The 18,898-nt window shown below is 40.7% G+C and overlaps 1 protein-coding gene across 2 annotated transcripts in view; it reads left to right on the plus strand.

The window, feature by feature from the left end:
- Positions 1-18,898, plus strand: part of RNF128 (ring finger protein 128, E3 ubiquitin protein ligase) — a 59,686-nt gene that overhangs the window by 7,230 nt on the left and 33,558 nt on the right. For both annotated transcript variants that reach the window (XM_018558484.1, XM_018558485.1), the window contains exon 2: positions 12,793-13,040. In XM_018558484.1, the coding sequence (XP_018413986.1) occupies positions 12,793-13,040 (248 nt within the window). The remainder of the gene's footprint in view (positions 1-12,792; positions 13,041-18,898) is intronic.

Below are 18,898 nucleotides of genomic sequence, written 5' to 3' on the forward strand. Positions count from 1 at the left end.
GCCGAGCGGGGCCAGGAGGCTTGCAAACATCAAGTAGTAGCGCAGGTCAGGTTCAATCTGGGTCTTTCGTCGTCCTGGAGCCCCTCTTGCGGTCGGACATCCGCCATCCGGAGTCCATCTTGCTAGGAGATGCGGCTGGACGATGCGACTGGTCTTGGGCCGGGGGGATCTTCCATTTCCCCAGGAGCGATAACCCGTGTTCTAGGGAGAACAGCGTGTAGGATTCACCCTCTTTGGACACTATGAGTTTAGCCGGATAACCCCAGCGATACTGGATCTTGTGGTCACGCAGCGCCTTAGTGACCGGCACAAGCCTCTTCCGGAACAACATAGTATGTTGGGATAGATCTGAGTAAAATTGCAAGTGGGAGTAGCTTTCCGGAAGTTTGGATGTATCCCTCACTGCCTTGAGTAGGTGTTCTTTTACGTGGAAAAAGTGTACTCGCATTAATACATCTCTGGGTAGCTTCTCCGGTAGGTTTGGCGGTTTAGGTAAGCGGTGTATGCGGTCCAGGACCAGTTCCGTCATAGGAGTGTCAGGTATTATGTCATGCATAAGGTCGCGAACATAAGACATCACGTTGGATTGGGAGACCGATTCAGGGATGCCACGCACTTTCACATTGTTGCGCCGGGACCTATCTTCTAGGTCTGCTATTTTGGCTTTCATCCACTCATGGTCATCCTCCCTGTCATTGTGGGCATCGACTAAGTCGTTGAAGTCGTTGTAGTAGCAAATTCCCCCATCTTATCTTCTATCTGACACACTATCGCCCACTTGCTGTAAATCAGACTTGAATTGGGTGATTAGAGACTGCATATCAGAGTTTAGTGAGCTCCTTAGTGATACTAGCATGTCCTTTAATGTAGAATCTAAGATGGGTTGGTGTGTTGTGGGAAATGCTTCTATAGGAACAATCAGCTCCCTTGTATCCTCCAGGGATGCCCTGAGCAGGCTTACCTCCCTCTGGTCATCTCCAGGGGTTGACATCCTTAGCCTGATAAAAATAGTAAAAAAAAAAAAATTAAACTAACCCCGCCGCCCTGCCATCTGGTTGCCATTCACAATTGATGGGGAGGGGGGTTGGCGGCGCGAGGGGGGGGGGGCGTATTGTGGGACCTGGCCTTGGGGCGGCAGGGAGAGTAAATCTGGCCCTGGGTGCACTCGGGACAGTTTCTATGATATGTAGTGAAGTTTGTAATGAAAAAGTATGGGGCTGCCATTGCTGGGCCTCTTTTGATAATCCTACTTGAAGGGCTTATGTTATAGAATTAGTTGCACACACCCTTGGTGACCCAGTCTCAGGGGAACATGTGATAGTCTTAGCATAGAAAAACATGATCTGCAAATATTTTCAACAAGAAGAAAACATTTTCCTTTACTTTTCATTAACTTTTGTTCTTTGTCATTTGTTGACAAAAGAAAGCAAAGCATTTGCAAAACAATGCAGCCTAATGTGTGACCTTAACAAACAGTACTTTGCATAAATCTGCCCACACACATTACAGGGTGGAAGGATGTTCAAGCATGACGATGTACTGAAGGACTGTGACATATACAGGTCAAAACCCTTGGGCTGTGGAGAATAGAGGGGGCACGGACAGAGAGCACACACTACAAAATCCAAGCTTTGGATTATCTCAGGGAAAACAATAGAGACCCAGACATGGTTTCCTAACCTGCCTGATCAAGTCAGTCCCGTTCCCCCTAGCTCCTTAACACTTGGTGATTGTGATTTGTGGTCGTATTTTGGTAAAAATACAAGAAAAAGATTCATCATTAAATAAAATATCAAACAATTCAACACACTGTACTGTTCCGCAGCTTTGGGACTACAAACATTGTTTGAAAATACGATTAGGTATAAATCTAAATGATCTATTACAAATGATAATTTAACTGATCTGAATTATGATAGGTTCTCCCAACACATGTAGATATTTGTTAGTAAATCAGAAGTGATCATCAAACTTAAAGTGACATTAAAGTCAAAAATGTTTTTCCCTCCCCCAATGTTAATGTCAGCACTTACCTTAAATTATGTTTCTTAATCCGATCTTCTTTCTTGTCCTTTTCATCTTTCCCTCCAGCGGTGCGGCGGGTCTCCGGTCCAGCGCTGACTCCTCTGAGCTTGCTGGCACTTCCTGTCCCACGGTGTCTCCATGCGGGTGCATGCGTTCACAGACTTACCTTGTGTCTCTCCTCGCGTCCCAGCTAAAAATGTGATCTGTGCATGCTCACGCCCGAGAATTTTCAAATTTTTGGACGGGAGCGCGCGGGGAAGACACAGGTAAATATTAGCCCTTTATTAGGGGTTTTTTAATACACTTTTTGCATATATCTACTGCTTGCTAGCAGTAGATATATGCAAAAAAACCAGAGGCTTTAATTATCCTTTCAGGGGTTGTTCACACGATTTTCCGGTCCTGATCTGGTGTGGATCTGCAGATGCTGTGCTGTGCATGCAGTGCGTTTTTGACGCGTTTTTACCGCGGTCCGAACGCTAGCAGTTCTTCTTTTTTTTTTTTGCCGTGGGGCTGTCAGCATGCATATTCTTCCTCTGAGGTCACTTCCGCCCTCTCGTAACAACCACTTACCTTTTTGTGTATGTAAAGCTGGTGATCATTTTAATATGTAATTGTTGATGTCAAATGTTTTGTTATGTAATCTTAAAATAAGAAAAATATTAAAGTAAAAAAAAAAAAAGCTGGTGATCAGACATGTATCACATGTTTGCAGGTATGGTGTTGGTGCTGGCTACAGCAATCTGCAAAGAACGAGCTTGCAGGAGATGTCGTTATTGGGTACACCCGATCTTGAGGCTCCAGGACTCCAAGGGTCAGTTTTGGAGTTTATGAGGATTTGCTAGCTCATTTTTTTATTTTTTTTGCTTAGCTCCAGTGCGGTATGTTTTCAGTGTGTTTTCATTGCGGTTTTTTTAAGCGTTCGTGCGTGACCGCACTAAATGGGACATGCAGTATTTTTTTCTGTCACCTGAACGGACTGCGCACGTGAGAAATGTAGCCCATAAAACACATAGGGATACAATGGGATGCATTTTTAGTGCAGGAGCGAACGGATCTGGTCAGGACAGAATCCGCATGTCATGTGAGCAAGCCCTCAAGACACATCTGATCTTCTTGGCAGAGTCAAAATCGGTCAAGGGCTCAATAAATTGATCAAATGACAGACGTTTGATTTGAGACTTTTTTTTCAATCAATTAGACCATTTTAGTCAAACTGAATGATCAATTGTATGATCATATTCATATGTGTGACTTGAATTGTCTAGCTGTCGCTGAGCATGAAATAGTTGTATAGACAGCTCAGTTGCTGATTGGAATCCAGGTTTGGCCAGGACGCTATGTGCATGGTGTTTGCATGTTCTCCCTGTGTTTGTATGGCCCTACTATGTGTGCATATGAGATAAGGACTTGGATTGTAAGCTCCCTGGGAGCAGGGACCTATGTGAATAAACAGTATGTAAAGTGCTGCTTAAATTAATGGTGTTCTATAAATACCTGTAATAGAAAAAAAATAATTACAGTTTGTTAAAAATAACCAGCTCAGGCTGACTGTCATGTCAAATTAGATTAATACTGTAATGAGGGTATTGTTAGATTTAATCTTGGGGTGGGGGGAAGAGTAAGAGGGTAACTCGTCATGGGAGATTCAGTTACCCTGTGCCCCACACTTGGCCCAGTTAACATTGCCTAAAATAAGCTTTACAAAGACAGATATACAGTATGTGTATGGCCAGGTCTGTTGATGATCTGATCTCCAAATGCTTGTTTTGAGTTGGGAGATTCGTTATTAGGCCAGCTTATCATTTGTAATTAGCTGCAATAATCCTACCAATGTGATTTTATATGGTGTGGATATTGGTAGCAGCCTCTCCATGCAAAGTAGTTTAACTGGTTAGAAAAGATTGATGATGATTCAAAATAAAAATGATCCAGAGACTATGCACTCACAAGACAGCATGCACACATGATTTATTTGGTTAGCTTTGACCAAGATCTCCTAAAGGACAAAATGGAGAAACAAATAGTTGTAACCTGTATAAGCCAATTCAATTCTGCATTACGCTGAACATCAGGCAAGCAGCTAAATAGGCCATTGAAATACGTGTAGGTAAACTGTATTACCTGCAAAATGATTTGTTTCTGTTCATACAGACCAACCAGACAGCATATCCAGCCAGGTGACCTGACTTTTTTTTCTCTGTTGCAATTAAAGTAGTATTAAACTGCCAGCTATATCCAGGTAAAAAAAATTACATTGCCCAGCAAGTAATCTCTTTACATTTCTGCGCAAGTAGTTAGTAATCAATCATGTTTTAGAGCAGCTCGCTCCAACTCTCTCCGCTCAGCTACACTGTTGAGTACAAAATACCATAGTTTTGGTCACATGGCCACTACTGAAGATACTCCGGAGAATAATTCTCAGGCAGAGCCAACCAGTCAGTGGTGATGTTTGAGCAGTGAGTCTTGTCTTTGGCATTGGTAGATATGTTGTGTGCATTATATGAACAATGTTGGCATTCCTTATGTATGGGAAACCTGTGAGGATAGAAATATGGAAGCTGCTATTGCTGACTTGTCTGTGGACTCTCTTGAGTCTTGACTATGATCCTGTCTTCGCTATCCAGTGCAGAGGTTGTTAACTTACAAGGTATAGGGGTCCTCAAATATGGCCCTTGAGAACACCAATGTATAAAGTACAGTACATGTAGTTTTGGAGAAGGCATATGGTCAGGTGTCTTTTTAGGAAGTGGTGAGACTGTAGACATGATACAGTGTTACAGGTTTGGCTGGGTGCTAAGTAGAGATCACTGCTATTGTGTGTTTACACATGAATGCTCCCACTTCCACTACAGACTGCTGGGGGCCACACAACAAGCAAGTACCAAAAGACCACATGTGGCCCTCGGGCAACAGGGATCTAGTGAGTCTTGACTATGAATAATAATGCAAGATAGAGACTGAGGCTTTTTAATCTTGTATCAGTGCATGCTTATTCAAGGTCTGAGACTCACTAGATGCTAAAGCCAGATGACGGCCACAGAGCATGCACCGTAAAAACAAGTCAGCGGTGGCAGCTGCATTATTTCAGTCCACAAAATGCTGTTAGTGCTTGTTGTTGCAACACTGAAAATTACAGTTTGAAAGCAATCAACTCTTTTCTAGTGTGCTGACGCTCCACAGGCTGCTTCACAGAATCAAATGTTAGCCTTTTTAGAATTTTACATGCTGGTAATTTGAAGCTCATTTTGTCTCTGTTGCCTCTGAGTATTTCTGTGACGTGACCATTTCTTTAAGTGTTACAGAGAGCATGTCAATGGCTTTAAAAAAACATATTTAGACCTGAACCAGAGTGACTAGATCTGGTTAGAGCCGTACCTGATAACATTCCGTTAACACGTGTGTGTGTGTGTGTGTCACATTCTTTCCGCACATTAATTTGTTCTGTCTACCCAATGACATGGGGTAGTTACTAATGTTCTCATAGTTCAGTGATAATTAGCCAGAGATAATAAATTATATGGCTCAAGTGTATTTATCTGGCTGTAAACTGTGTACTTGTAACACTTTATATTGAGGCTATTTATGTCTGTAGAATTGTTTGTTGCTGAGGCTATGCAACAGAAGTTGCAGAGAACATAATACAATATTTAGAAGTTTCATGACTCTATTAACTATAGCTGAGATGCTAACTCACCGAGATATAGATGCCTATAGATACTAAGGTGGATGGCCCATAGATGCAGAGGTGTGGGCAGTTCAGAAGGTTGCCAAGTCTCAATCATGCTGTTTAGCAGCCCTGCATTGAATTTTATAAACAAACTAATGACTTTATTGCAATACTGGCCTGGAGATTCATGTGGTATAGGGGACATACTATAGGAATGTAATTGATTGTATATAAATAAAGTGACAGTGAATTCAGGAGTTAAATCTTAAAAATGCATGCAAGTACCCTATTAACAAAAATGTATCATATTTGTGTTTTCACTCGGCTCTACATCATCAAATCATCTCTAAATTCATGCTGACACTGTCCTTCTTTCTGTTCCTACTCTTGTAATGTAGCCACCACTCCACGCTCGCTCCTGTGATGGACTACAATCTCGCATTTAGTTTACTGATTTGTATGGAGATTGCATAACAACACAGCTGCTAGATGTAGCTTGAGCAAAATAGGAATTTCCTATGCTCCTCAGCACAGTCTAGTGGCTCTAATGCTGTGCAAACAGCATTTGACCAGCTGTACTCTGGGTGAAGCTTTTATAAATCATTCCCTACATCTTCTTTTGATAGTTTTTTGTTCTACTTTAGGAACTGGGAATGGTTTTACTAGCAAATTTGCTATGATTTTGTCTCGCGTGAATTATTAAGAAGTAGTGATCTTCTGAGGAGCTATTTAAATGGGTCTGACATGAAAATGCCAAGCCTTGCTATTTTGTATTATTGCACACCCATATAAATGGTATGTATGTATGTGTAGAGGACATCCATCTTGACCATGAATTCTGGCACTAGTGACATGATTCATGATTCCCTTCTGTTGTCAGTATGAGTTGGTTTGGTCCACAATTTTGCTGTATTCACCATGTGGTGCTCTTTAACATGTGATTCAACACCTTGTAAAGGCTGATGGTTATTGCCTTTGACGTTTATCATCTATTTTTCTTGTCAATTTGCAGGTCACCCTGGTATAAAATGTACACAATGACTGGAGTTAAGCGGTTGTTAGGAGAAGGAAGATACTTATTAAATTGACAATGTTCCCGGTTCGTTAGCCTGTTCCAGCCTCTGCGTCAGTAGAAAAGGTTTCAGAGTACATTTTTCTCTTAATTGCTGTGTCATTGTGTGCAGTGACCTTCATAAACTTATATACTGAGCTGAAGCAGGGATAATCTCACGTGTACCTTAAGTATGGATCTAGAGGAATAATCTTCACACATAGATTTTTATTTGCATTACAAACTATATTTCTTTATTGTACAACTGACCATAATGATTATCATCTCAAGTTCTCAACCATAGTAATCAAAGTTATATGTTCGCTAAACTGAATAAAAAATGCAGTGCCTTTTCAATTTCTTGGTTTGGTCGTATCAATGCAGGGAAGATGTCATACCTTCCCAAACGCCTACTGTATATGTATTTAGAGTCCTTCCCGTTGCTATCCCTGCCATATCCTCCGAATGCTGACGTAAGATTTTACACTTTATTTGGGGTAAGTCCCGACCTCTGCTTATGTTATTACCTCATTCGAACGTAAGTGCCACTCTCATCCCTAAACTAGGGTAATTATGTCCTAGATATACTCCTTTATCGCTCCCTAGAAATGCCATGAGAATGCCCTATCAACACTGTTGGGAATGGGATCTTGAACTCGCCTTAACATCTGATGACTGGCTGGAAATAAGGGAGGTGACGGCTAAATCTTCCAGAAATGTTTTAATTCTCGAAAAATTTCAAAATGTACTATACCCATGTGCAACGCTTTAATCCTAATTACCCTAACACTTGCTTTCAGGGTTGTTCTCAACCTGGCACAATGCTTCACATAAGGCGAATTTGTCCGATGGGCTCTGAATTCGAGTGCATAATTTTATACACACATTACTTAAAAATCTGCGCAGAAACCCTTTTTATTCAATCACTTAATAGAAATATTTGTACCTTTCCTCATACTGATATTTGGTTGTTAGTTCAACATATATACAGTATATTTACTGCTACTAGATAAATCCATAGCTAGATATTGGCGATCTCCGAACCTTAGATTTGAGACGGTTAAAAACAGATTAACTGGCATTATGACTAATGTGACTGCCATTTTGGCAGCTACTTATACTAAGTTTCTTTTTATTTTGGCAGACCTGGATCTCTCACTCCCAACTTCTGAACCTTCCTAACTTAGCCCCTCAGGACCCCTCTCCTATTCTCTTGTCTTCTCATATTTCCTTCCTTTCTACTGAGTATTCTTTCTCCCATTATTTTGCTGTCTCTTAATGTAGTCTAGTTCTACTCCCTCTTTTCTTTTTTGCTGTTTTATTTACTGACTTTATTGGATACTCTTCCTATCTAGTCAGTTTCAGGACAAGGGGACCTGTGTTTCTGTTTTACATTGTCTGGAATAGTGTATGTTTTCAGTGTTCTGTTTGTACTTGACTAGCAAAGTTCCTTTTTCATTATTGTTGGCTCTTCTGAATTGATCTGTTAATTGATATGTGACACAACCACACTATGCGTTTTGATCACCCTACATGGTTATTTATTACCCTGTTGTGACATTGTTCAATTTACATTTTTCTACAATTTTAATTCTTTCTTTTTTATTACTTGTTCATTCTTTTTGTAAAGGAAAAATGCCCACCTGCCATGTCCTGATAATATTGAATATGTATTTCATGAATAGCCTACAAATTCTACCAATTGTTTTTGTTTTCCCAACACAATTTTATTGGTCTTACATTGTACAGTATACAGTAAAGATATAAAAGGAAAATGCATACAGAACCAATCGGTCGTTTTCATATAACATGTTAGGAACATTACATGCATGAACCATCACCAGTACAGAATAATTATAAACTGTTCCATTTTATCCTTCCTCTTTTAGAGTTAACCCTCTCTAGTTCTGTATGTTAACGACTTTATAAAGCTTAATCATAACACAAATAATACCTAAAACCTAAAACAGGATCGTCGTGTCCTTGCTGTCAAGTAAATGTATAGTGCACTCACTTAGTGCTGCATGCGTTCCTAAGAAGCATCTATTTGCTTGCCCTGTTGGAGCCCATGGCCAGTTTGCCACCAAGCTACCTATCCAGTTCCCGCTATCTGGGCCATAAGTACACTGGGGGTGAATTTGAAAGGGGCCAAAAATTGTTCCTTCTCTGTGGGCGAAAGGACCATTTGGATAAAAGGTATCCACCTGTCATAGAAGGAGGTTGTTTTCCTGTCATTCTCCAGTTGTGTTTCCGCGTCTAATTTTTCTAACAAGGAGGCAGCTTAGGTTCTACAATCTAAGGTTGGGGAAAGCCATTCCTCCCTCGCTCCAGGGCAGAAATGATTTCTTAATGGATATTCTTGCCCTCTTCCCCTGCCAGACAAAGGCTGTGAATGCTTTGTTAATGAATGTGACATCTTTATGTTTCAGGAGAAAGGGCAGGGTTTGCATAGGGTAAAGCAATCTGGCAAAAGATATCATCTTAACCAGGTGTATTCTGCCAAAGAGCGATAGAGGAAGGTTCCCCCATACCGCCAATTCGTGTTTTATTTTGTCAAAAAGTGGGGGATAATTTAATGTATATAACGAGGAGGTTGTTCTGCCAACGCGAAGACCAAAAGTGTTTTTGGGCGCGACAAAGTGTTGTACTTGCTCTGTGGAACTGGACCCTAGCCTTTCTCTTTTTGGCAGCAACGTATGACATGATCCTCCCTCTCAAGACCGCTTTGGCTATTTCCCAAAAAAGGTTCGGTGTATCCGAATGAGCCCCGTTAAAGGATTCATATTCCTGCCATGCCTCCGCCAGCATTGACTGAAAAGAAGTGTCTGCGTATAAATGCGACGGAAACCGCCAAATAAACGGGTATGCCGATGGTCGCATCCTCTCCACATATTTGAAGTCTTCCTCCGGGTCCTGGTAAGCCAGGGTGGATCCATCTTCTGCTTGAAAACGAAGCGTTGCAGGGTAGGCTAGGGTGAATCTTGTTTTGTTCTGAAATAGGAGTGAACAGACTTTAGCAAACGCCTTGCGCTTCTTGGTGACCTCCACCGAGTAATCTGCAAAGACCAGAAGTCGATGCCCATCTAGGTATAACTCCCTCTTGGCGCGAAATGCCTGTAGGATTGCCATGCGGTCTGTATAATCCAGGAACCGTGCTATGACCGGGCGCGGGCCTTTTCTGTCCGGATTGGGAGGACCCAGTCGATGTGCCCGTTCCACTTTGCACCCCGGTCCTAGACCCAGGAGATCTGGAATATTTATGGCGCAGATACTCGGCAGCGTGGATGGGTGGTAAGATTCAGGGAGGCCCACGATCCGCACGTTGTTGCGACGTGAACGGTTCTCGAGGTCCTCAACCCGGTCCAGGAGAAATTGTACTTGTTTAGTATTAGTATGTAGCTGAGAGGCCGACGAGTCAGCTCCCTCCTCCAGGGTCACTATGCGTGATTCCGCCTCCGTAATTCTCTGGGCCTGGTGCAAGAGGTCCTGACGTAGGGATTGTATGCCCTTGAAGACTGCCTTGCTCACTGCGTCCTGGATGGTTGGCCGCAGCAGTTTGGCTACTTCAGCGGCAATCAAGCTGTGATCCGACATTGCCGGCAGCTCATCATCCGATGAGGCACTTATGTCTCGTGGGTCGGGGGTTGCGACCATCTTGGTCTGGCTCTGCGGCCTTCTGCTGCGTACCGGGGTACCTTTGCCGCGAGGTCCGTTGCGCCGCTTCGCCAGGAACTTATCCATGCTTCCGTGGATCGGGTAAGCGTCTGTGATGTTTGTGGGCTAGGAAAGGCTGCTGGTTTCAGGTTTTATATGCGGTTTTCTGCCCTGTCCGTGCGGGAGCTCTGCACTCTGCGTCCGCTACATCAGGCGCCGGAACCGGAAGTCGTTTTTTTAAATAAGTGTCCTAAAACTGCTCATACAATATTTTTTTTTTACATCTATGACGGCAGCAGCCATCGCCAAGCTGACCATCTTTAGGGAAAAGATTGATCCGACGTTATTGATAATCAACAACCAGTCTTTCCCCCAAAATCCCCCACCCCGTAAGGCTGCATGCACTGCTTTCCACGTATTCACCCTTTTGCTTTTTCACTTATTTTAGGGGTCACTCTACCCAAAATTATTTTCATGTTGGCGGAATATGTTGGGCTGAGACACGTAATGTGTTCTGATAGCTCTAGGGAACTCCAGCGTTGAGATTATCCCAAACATAGTTTTTGGCTCTTTTTCTGCCCTTCGTGGATTTTTGGATGTTCCAATGAACTAAGAGGTGTTCTCATGCTTCCTGTTACATTCCCCATTTATGAATTTAAAAGACCCAACAAGAACAATAGAGTTTTCTCTCCATTGGTCTCCACTGGTGAATCTAAGAAACTGGTAGGTAATAACATTCTTCAGTATCTTCTACAAATGTGGAATAAACCTCCAAAACCTGAATGTTTGGATGAGCCAAATTTAAAAGGCCTTCCCAGCAATAAACGTGTCTACATAGGCTGGATTGCGCATGCACAGTCGATTTGACCAACATTGGACCCAGTGACAAAAAGGAATAGTCGATTTAGGGCTATATACATTAGGTTATCCTCCCCTAATCTAGAAAAATTTGGAAGGCAATCATTCTCCTGTAGCCATCTAAAGTTACCCTCCGATTAGTGCAAACACCCCCCCTCCAGTGGTTTTTATTTTGGGGGGGAAGTTGATCAGATAGCTCTTTATGGATTGCTTTTATTGCTTTCCTAGGTTGTCTGATAACTGCATACATAAGTACACTAGGGCATTATGAAAGTGAATCTGTATGCATGAATACATGTTAAAAAAAAAAAAAAAAAAAAATCACGTCTGTGTGCACAATCACCATGGAATCTAGCTTTACTTGCATGATAATGGATGATAAATGAAAAAGTAGTTTCTATACTTCAAGATGTTTGTAAGTAAGGTGTGTTGGTGTGGGACCCCTAGATCCTTATGTTTTCCAGTGTGACATAAGTGCAGTTTTGCCTTCCATGTTTTCAGAGATCTTTGAACAATACAATAATTGGGTTTTGTGTTTTTGTTTTTTTTTTTTGTTTTTTTTTATACACATCCCTACTTTCATTTCTCATCCCTTCTGATTTTTTTTAAAAAAGCACATAAGCAATGCAGAGTAATTAACTCTAGTGCTTCTTTATGTGCATTTTATTGATATCGCCTTGAGGCAACTCTGTCGTTTGTACAGGATATCTTGCATTATTTGAAGTGCAATAAATTATTTTTCTACTAAAGCATATTTAAAGGTCTTGAAATTGTTTAACTGTATAAATTGCCTTCATTGTACACATTAGTAAATATCATAAATGTTTTTCATATTACATTAATAGTGTGTGTGTTAACTAATTTAATGTCTAGCAATAAACCTACATATGATATAGAATAATATTAGACATACATTTTAGACTCTTATTTTCATGGACCGCTGGTAAAGAATTCCAGATCATTCACAATCTCCTCAATTAACATTTAGAAATGAAATGTACAAATAGAACCAAATGAATAATAATTAAAAGAATGTTTTTTAATAGTTAAAAATGGTTCCATTGATATTACAGTAATCCTTGATAGTCCACAGCAGGCATAATTCCTAAAGGTAGAGATGTAATTGTTACAGGGCACTTATCAGGTCACACAGAAAAGATCGTTTGCAAAATTACATTCAGGGGAGAAAAGGTAGAGATGACAGGTTGCTACATTTACCTTTTTAAAATATGTATTTTATCACAGCTGCCACTGACTTGGGTAATATAAATGTATGATGACAATTTTATATCTTGACTGAAATGTCTGGTAGGGAGATCAGGGTCATTTGTATCAATATTTCTGGTTACACATTTGCATTACAGGTATTTATTTATCTGTTCCTGGTAAATGTATAAAATATAAGAACATATTAAATGGCTTGTATGTATGTATTTATATGGAAAAACAGATGTATGTTAAGTAGATTTTATAACAAAGCACAAGATGATGAAAATAATTTAATGGCCCATTTTTCTCTGCCATTGTTTCACAGGAACAAAAGATACAGTTGCCATCATGATTGGAAACTTGAAAGGGAAAGAGATCGTAAACTTGGTTCAGAATGGCCTTCAAGTCACCATGTTGATTGAAGTCGGAAAGAAACATGGATCCTGGATAAACCACTACTCCATCTTCTTTGTCTCTATTTCCTTCTTCGTTGTCACAGCAGCCACAGTGGGCTACTTCATCTTCTATTCGGCTCGCCGCTGGAGACGCACACGAGTTCAGAACCAAAAGATGGTAAGAACTTACATTTAACCATAATTGAAACCATACATGATTCCGATGTCCTTTTTAGGGACATCACTCTAGCAATTCTGTGGCTTATCGCTGGTGACAGTTTGCTAAAACTCAAATCACCTTCGCCCATATTGTTGTTCCCACGCTGTCCAAACCAGTTGGCACTATTAGGAAGTGGAAGAAAACTTACAATTGAACTCCAAGCAGATAATAAAAATTTAGCCTAATGTAGGCATGTCTTTTTAATTAAGGTACCTAGAATAGTTTCCATTAGACTCCAAATCGTCCTCCTGTAACCTCAGGTGCAGCAGAACTGAGACAAGGGAAAGGAAGGGCCAGCGCTAGGAGCCAGTCAGGTGTGCTACAAAGTATGTGTACTTACAAGCAGCACATTGACCGAAAGATGAGCTCATTAATGTACTGCTGCTTCTTTACTGTCCAATTATAGGCTAGTGGCAGGAAGGTGACCTAGCTGTTTTTTTCTAATTGCATTAGAAAAAACGCATGTCACCCTTCTGGCTGTGCTGACTGTCTAAATTTCAGGACTCTATGGGGAGAAATACAAACCCTTTGGCATATAAAATAGCTTATATGCATGTATTTAAAGTACACTACTGCAATTTGCTATTTGCCTAAGGATCTTTTAACAATATATCTAGTTGACCTAATAATCGAAATGAAACCCGAAAAATCAAATTTATGACAATATAATGCACATTTCATATACAAGACGCATGCAAGTGATGTAACAATTCTATGCTAAGGTGCCTCATTGTTGAATGAACAGTAGTTACAGTTGGAACATCTTATTTGAAGTTATCAAGCTCGTGAACAGTAGTTACAGTTGGAACATCTTATCTGAAGTTATCAAGCTCGTCAGTCTGTTCATTCTTGACCTAAAGTGCATTTTCAATGAACAGTTACACAATATAGGAACCGTAGATTATGACACAAAGTGATAATTAGTAGTGAAATGGTGCTGTCTTTCCTCCTCTCTATTAACTAAGAATGCAGCCTAAGAGCAGCACTTTGATCTAGAATGAAGGACAGGTTCAATTTAAGTAAGTGATTGAATGAAGCATGCATTGTTTTATCATTCATAATTGGCTTTCTCAAAAGATTATTTTGAATCAGCACTACAGACAAATATTTAAAAAAAAATCTGCAGTGTCAAAATTTGTTAGGTCTCTTGAGGTCTCTTGAGGTGTATGTCACTTTATTTATCGCCGACATTTCTTAAACGAGAAGTAAAGCAAACCTTTTTTGTCTGACGTATATTCACTAATGTATTCCTTTTTACCCAAAGTCAGCTGATGGCAGGCTAATGCTGCTATTGGCTGACAGCGGAGAGCCACACTTCATGTGACTGACATTCACCACTCTCCACAGAGAAAAGAGACTGCAAGCTGAGTGATCAGCAAATACATGATCGTTCAGCTCTCGGTATACAGGTGAAACTCGAATAATTAGAATATTGTGCAAAAGTAATTGCAGTAAGTGCTGCAAAAGGGGCCCAAACCAAGTACTGAGTACATATGCATGCTTGTACTTTTCAGAGGTCCGATATTGTTCTATGTACAATCCTTGTTTTATTGATTGCATGTAATAATCTACTTTTTTGAGGTTGTGGATTTGGGGTTCTTGGGGTTTTCATGAGCTGTAAGTCATAATCATCACAATAATGACAAATCATGGCTTGAATTATCTTGCTTTGCATGTAATGAGTTTATCTCATATATTAGTTTCACCTTTTAAGTTGCATTAGTGAAATAAATGAACTTTGCACGATATTCTAATCGAGTTTCACCTGTATAGCTGGTGTATATTTTACTCTCTACGAAGACAGTGCGGCTTCTGTGTATGAAAGTCACAGCTCTCGCAGTCGCAGCACTGGAAGTACAGTGAGAAATGCTCTACCCAGCCTGAATGAAAGTGTGAACGTTACAGAAATGTCAGCAATAACTAAAGGGACATTTGCACTGCAAATTTAAAGTGCAGCTGAATCCAAAACTTTTTTCTAATTTTGAGTAGAGGGGAGGGGGATTAGATCTGTCCAGTTTTTATTGATCTGTGTCCCCATTATGGAAATTCATGCTCTCTATTTGTCCTGGTGACTATTATCATGGAAAGTGAACATGAAAGAAAATCCCAAATTGTGGGTGGTCGTCAGAGCAAGAATAGATGAGAAATGTTACAAAGGGGACACTACTGGTGACCACCAGGGACTTCCCTCTCTTTAGAGGGATTTTCTCTCACTTCCTGTTGTAGCTATCAGACAAAAAGGGAAATCTCTCCAGTGACACACTTAGGGCAAAAAAGTTAGTGATTATAACCCTACCCAAAACTAAAAAAAAAAGTTTGGCTTTGGTAACTAAAGATAAAAAAATATATACTTTGCCTGAAATTGCTCGATAATCCGTTGTCTTTGAAGTTTCAAGAGTCATCATAACACTAATTTCTGTTACTATACCCTTTTTAATAAACAACCATATATTGTCTGTTCTTGGCCTCAGGACATCATTTTGTGGTTATGACCTGTAATAAAGTTTTGGCTATTTGATTTGCCTAATTTGCCTCATTTCCTTAGATGACTTTGAGATGACATTTCCATTCATAAAACCCGAGATTATTTTAGAAACTTTATAATAGTGATTGGAAACTTTCATATGGCCATTTAGTATGTCATCTAAGGAACCTGATATTTTATTGCGCTTTCTGTTTCTATAGTAAAAAAAATGTTTCCATGTTATTTGCATAGAACAAGGGGAAGCCTGCTATAAATATATGAAGCACACAGAGATTAGAGGGGAAACCTTTCAGTGTGCACTTCATTATCAGAACTACTTTATTTCTCATTTAAGTATTGGCTTTACATTTAACAAGCTGTTGAATGCAAATATATACAAAAAGCATGTATCTCCCGCAAGAACAGGGGTGTATTTGTGTATTTAAAGGAGAACTGTGGGGTCAGTGTTTTTCCCCCATAGTTCTCCTTAGGGTAACGGGAGGACACAAACTAGCGTCCTCCCGTTACCCTAAGCTCAGTATACCGCGAGCTACAGCTCGTGGTATACTGAGACGCCGCACCTGGAGCGGATCCCGACGTAGATGACGGGATCCGCCCAGCTGCGTGAGTGACATCTGACTCTGCCTATCTAGAGGCAGAGCCAGCTGTACCCGCCCCCTCCCCCGTCCGTTCCGCCAGTCAGCGCTTGCAGATCGGAGCGGGGAGAGGGGAATCCAGCCCCTCCCCCTGTCACGGCAGAGAGCCGTGACATGATCGAGAGGTGAGGGAACGCGGTATGTGTTCCCTCACCTCCCGATCTACTGAGCCGACCTGTGACAGTCTCATTGTCACAGGTCGGCTTAGAATTATGAGGTGAGTGGAAATCACTCATCTCATAGTTCTCCTTTTAATCCTTGTTATCCTGGGCACATCAACTGAAATTTAGGATTACCCTTACACAGGAAGTGCTTCTACTTGCAGTAGAAGAGGTGATTGACAAAGAATCAAGCGGTCAGTTTTTTCTATAGTTCATGCACTGAGTGAGTGTATTAGGGTGGTTAGCCTATTTCAGGTGGTGGTGACTTTAACTGCAGATATAGAAAACTAAATTTAATGCAGTGTGCACACAGGGAGCATCATTAAAACTGAAAACTTACGCTGGCCATAGATGGCTAAAATTCCTGTTGAATCAGTGGAAATTCAAGCCGTGGATGTTTGTTGGCACCAACTGGCTTCACAAACGTCACTATTCCTTTTCCTGTATACTTCCTTTTTGGATTGATATAGCAAACAAGATAATTAAGAGATAACATACTAGTTTTAGTGCAGGTTAACACTTTTGGTAGTTAGTATCTTTTCATAGATATTAGACCAAAAAGCTGAGGAGGGAATGGGAGGTACGAGTAAGGCCTGGTTCACACCTGGGCGTTTTGTAGCGCGTTCGAACGCTCTGCAAAACGCTGAAACACCGAAATCCCATTATTTCCTATGGGTATGGTTCACACCTGGGGTATTACAGGCCGTATGAACGCGCTACATAACACCCAAAGAAGTACAGGAGCTTCTTTGGGGCGTTTTGTCACGCGTTTCCATTGGGATACAGCCAAGTAGCCCTCGGAAACGCGCTTTTGTCGCATGTTTTTTTACCGCGAATCGGGGTAGAAACGCGCATATTCGATATGCCTAGGTGTGAACCCAGCCTAAGGGAAAAGCTTCACCAGCATCACAGACGTGTGTGTGTGTGTGTGTGTGTGTGTATATAAGTGTATGTATGTATGTATGTATGTGTAAAATATATATATATATACACACTGTGTGTGTATGTGTGTGAAATAAATGAATCCATTGCATATAATCTTTTCTTTTCTTTTTTTTTTATGGGGGAAGTCTACGACCCTTTGTCTGCTGTATGTTGCTGTGTCCCTGTTGCTGATTTTCCCCTATACCTTTTCTGGTGATACCTCTCACTGGGATATAAAGCTCTAACATAACTCTGGACAGCAGTGAAAACCTGATGGAGGTTTTTATCCTTTCCGACTCTTAAAAAAAAAAAAAAAAAAAATTTTACAGCTTGTACTTTTAATTTCCATTTTGTTAAAAAAAAAAAAAAAATGTTCAGCCTTGTACTTTAAATTACCTTTAGTTTGAAATGTAAATATATGCAATTCCAGCCATTTTATTTAAAGTAATTGCTGTGGCTAAAAGTCACTGGGGATGCAGGAATGAGGGGGTATGTGAGGATGCGCAAGGTATGAAGGTGTTGTCTTCCATGGACATATAGTGCTCTACTCTTATTATAGATTCACAGGGATTTCATACTCTACAGAGAAACTGAGATATCTTTTGTGACGTAGACCTCTGCTGACAGACTAACAAAGGCTTTATTGCAGATTTTCCTGGGATGGCAGGCACGGCTTTGCTAGTCTATGGAAGATCATATAAACCAATTACAGTAGCTTACATTACATTTAATTATGCCAACATTTCAATGCACATCTTTTTTGTAACCTGAAAACCCTGCCTACAGTATGGCGCACATGGGCAGGACATAATGAAGTCATACATACTCTGAATCCCATGACACCATAAGGATGGTAGATGGTAAACGTACAGTTAGACCACAGCTGGATTAGATCGACTCTAGGAAGATACATTATAAGGAAAGGAGGATTAGCAAAGGGTTTTACTGTGATACCCCTGGAGGCTTATTCTTATCCTGTAGGAAAAGGCAAAGGTAATCTCTAGCATGATGTGTTTGGTTCCAGAAAGTCTAGAAAATTTCCAGGCTGGAGTAAGGTGGGTGGAGTATTTCCATTCAGCATATTTACAGCTTTGTGCACGTCCGTTATTAGAAACTGATCCTCACGCTGCCTTGCTGACTCATTTAGGCCAAGTGTATCTAACTGGAAATTGTGAGGTAAAGCAAAAATCCATTTGATCTCCCAGTGTTATGCATTCATCATATCTCCTGTGTACATAGCTCTATTTAAATCCAAGCTATATTAATGTCCAAGGTTATTAAAATCCATGGATAACTGACTTACCTGGGAGACTTAGCCGTGCTCACCTTTTTTTGAATTGTTTTTCTTTTGTTGCCTATAGAAAATTATATCCCTGTCTACTTCTTTCAACAAAGGCTTCCTGAATTCTTCATTAGCCTGACCACAACCCCCCCGGTCATGAGCAATATGTAGGTTGCCATTGATTAGCTTTCGGGTAGACCAGTTGCCTAGCTGTCTTGCTATGGCTTTGGCCTCAGTACTTTGAATCACTGCCCTGAAACAACTATGAACATTAGAAATTCAGACTTTTCGCAAAAACTTTTATTTGCTGAATGGTCAGTGGATCATAG

This window comes from Nanorana parkeri, unplaced genomic scaffold (genome assembly GCF_000935625.1).
Source record: "Nanorana parkeri isolate BGI_ZX_2015 unplaced genomic scaffold, ASM93562v1 scaffold342, whole genome shotgun sequence".
NCBI classification, from domain to species: Eukaryota; Metazoa; Chordata; class Amphibia; order Anura; family Dicroglossidae; genus Nanorana; species Nanorana parkeri.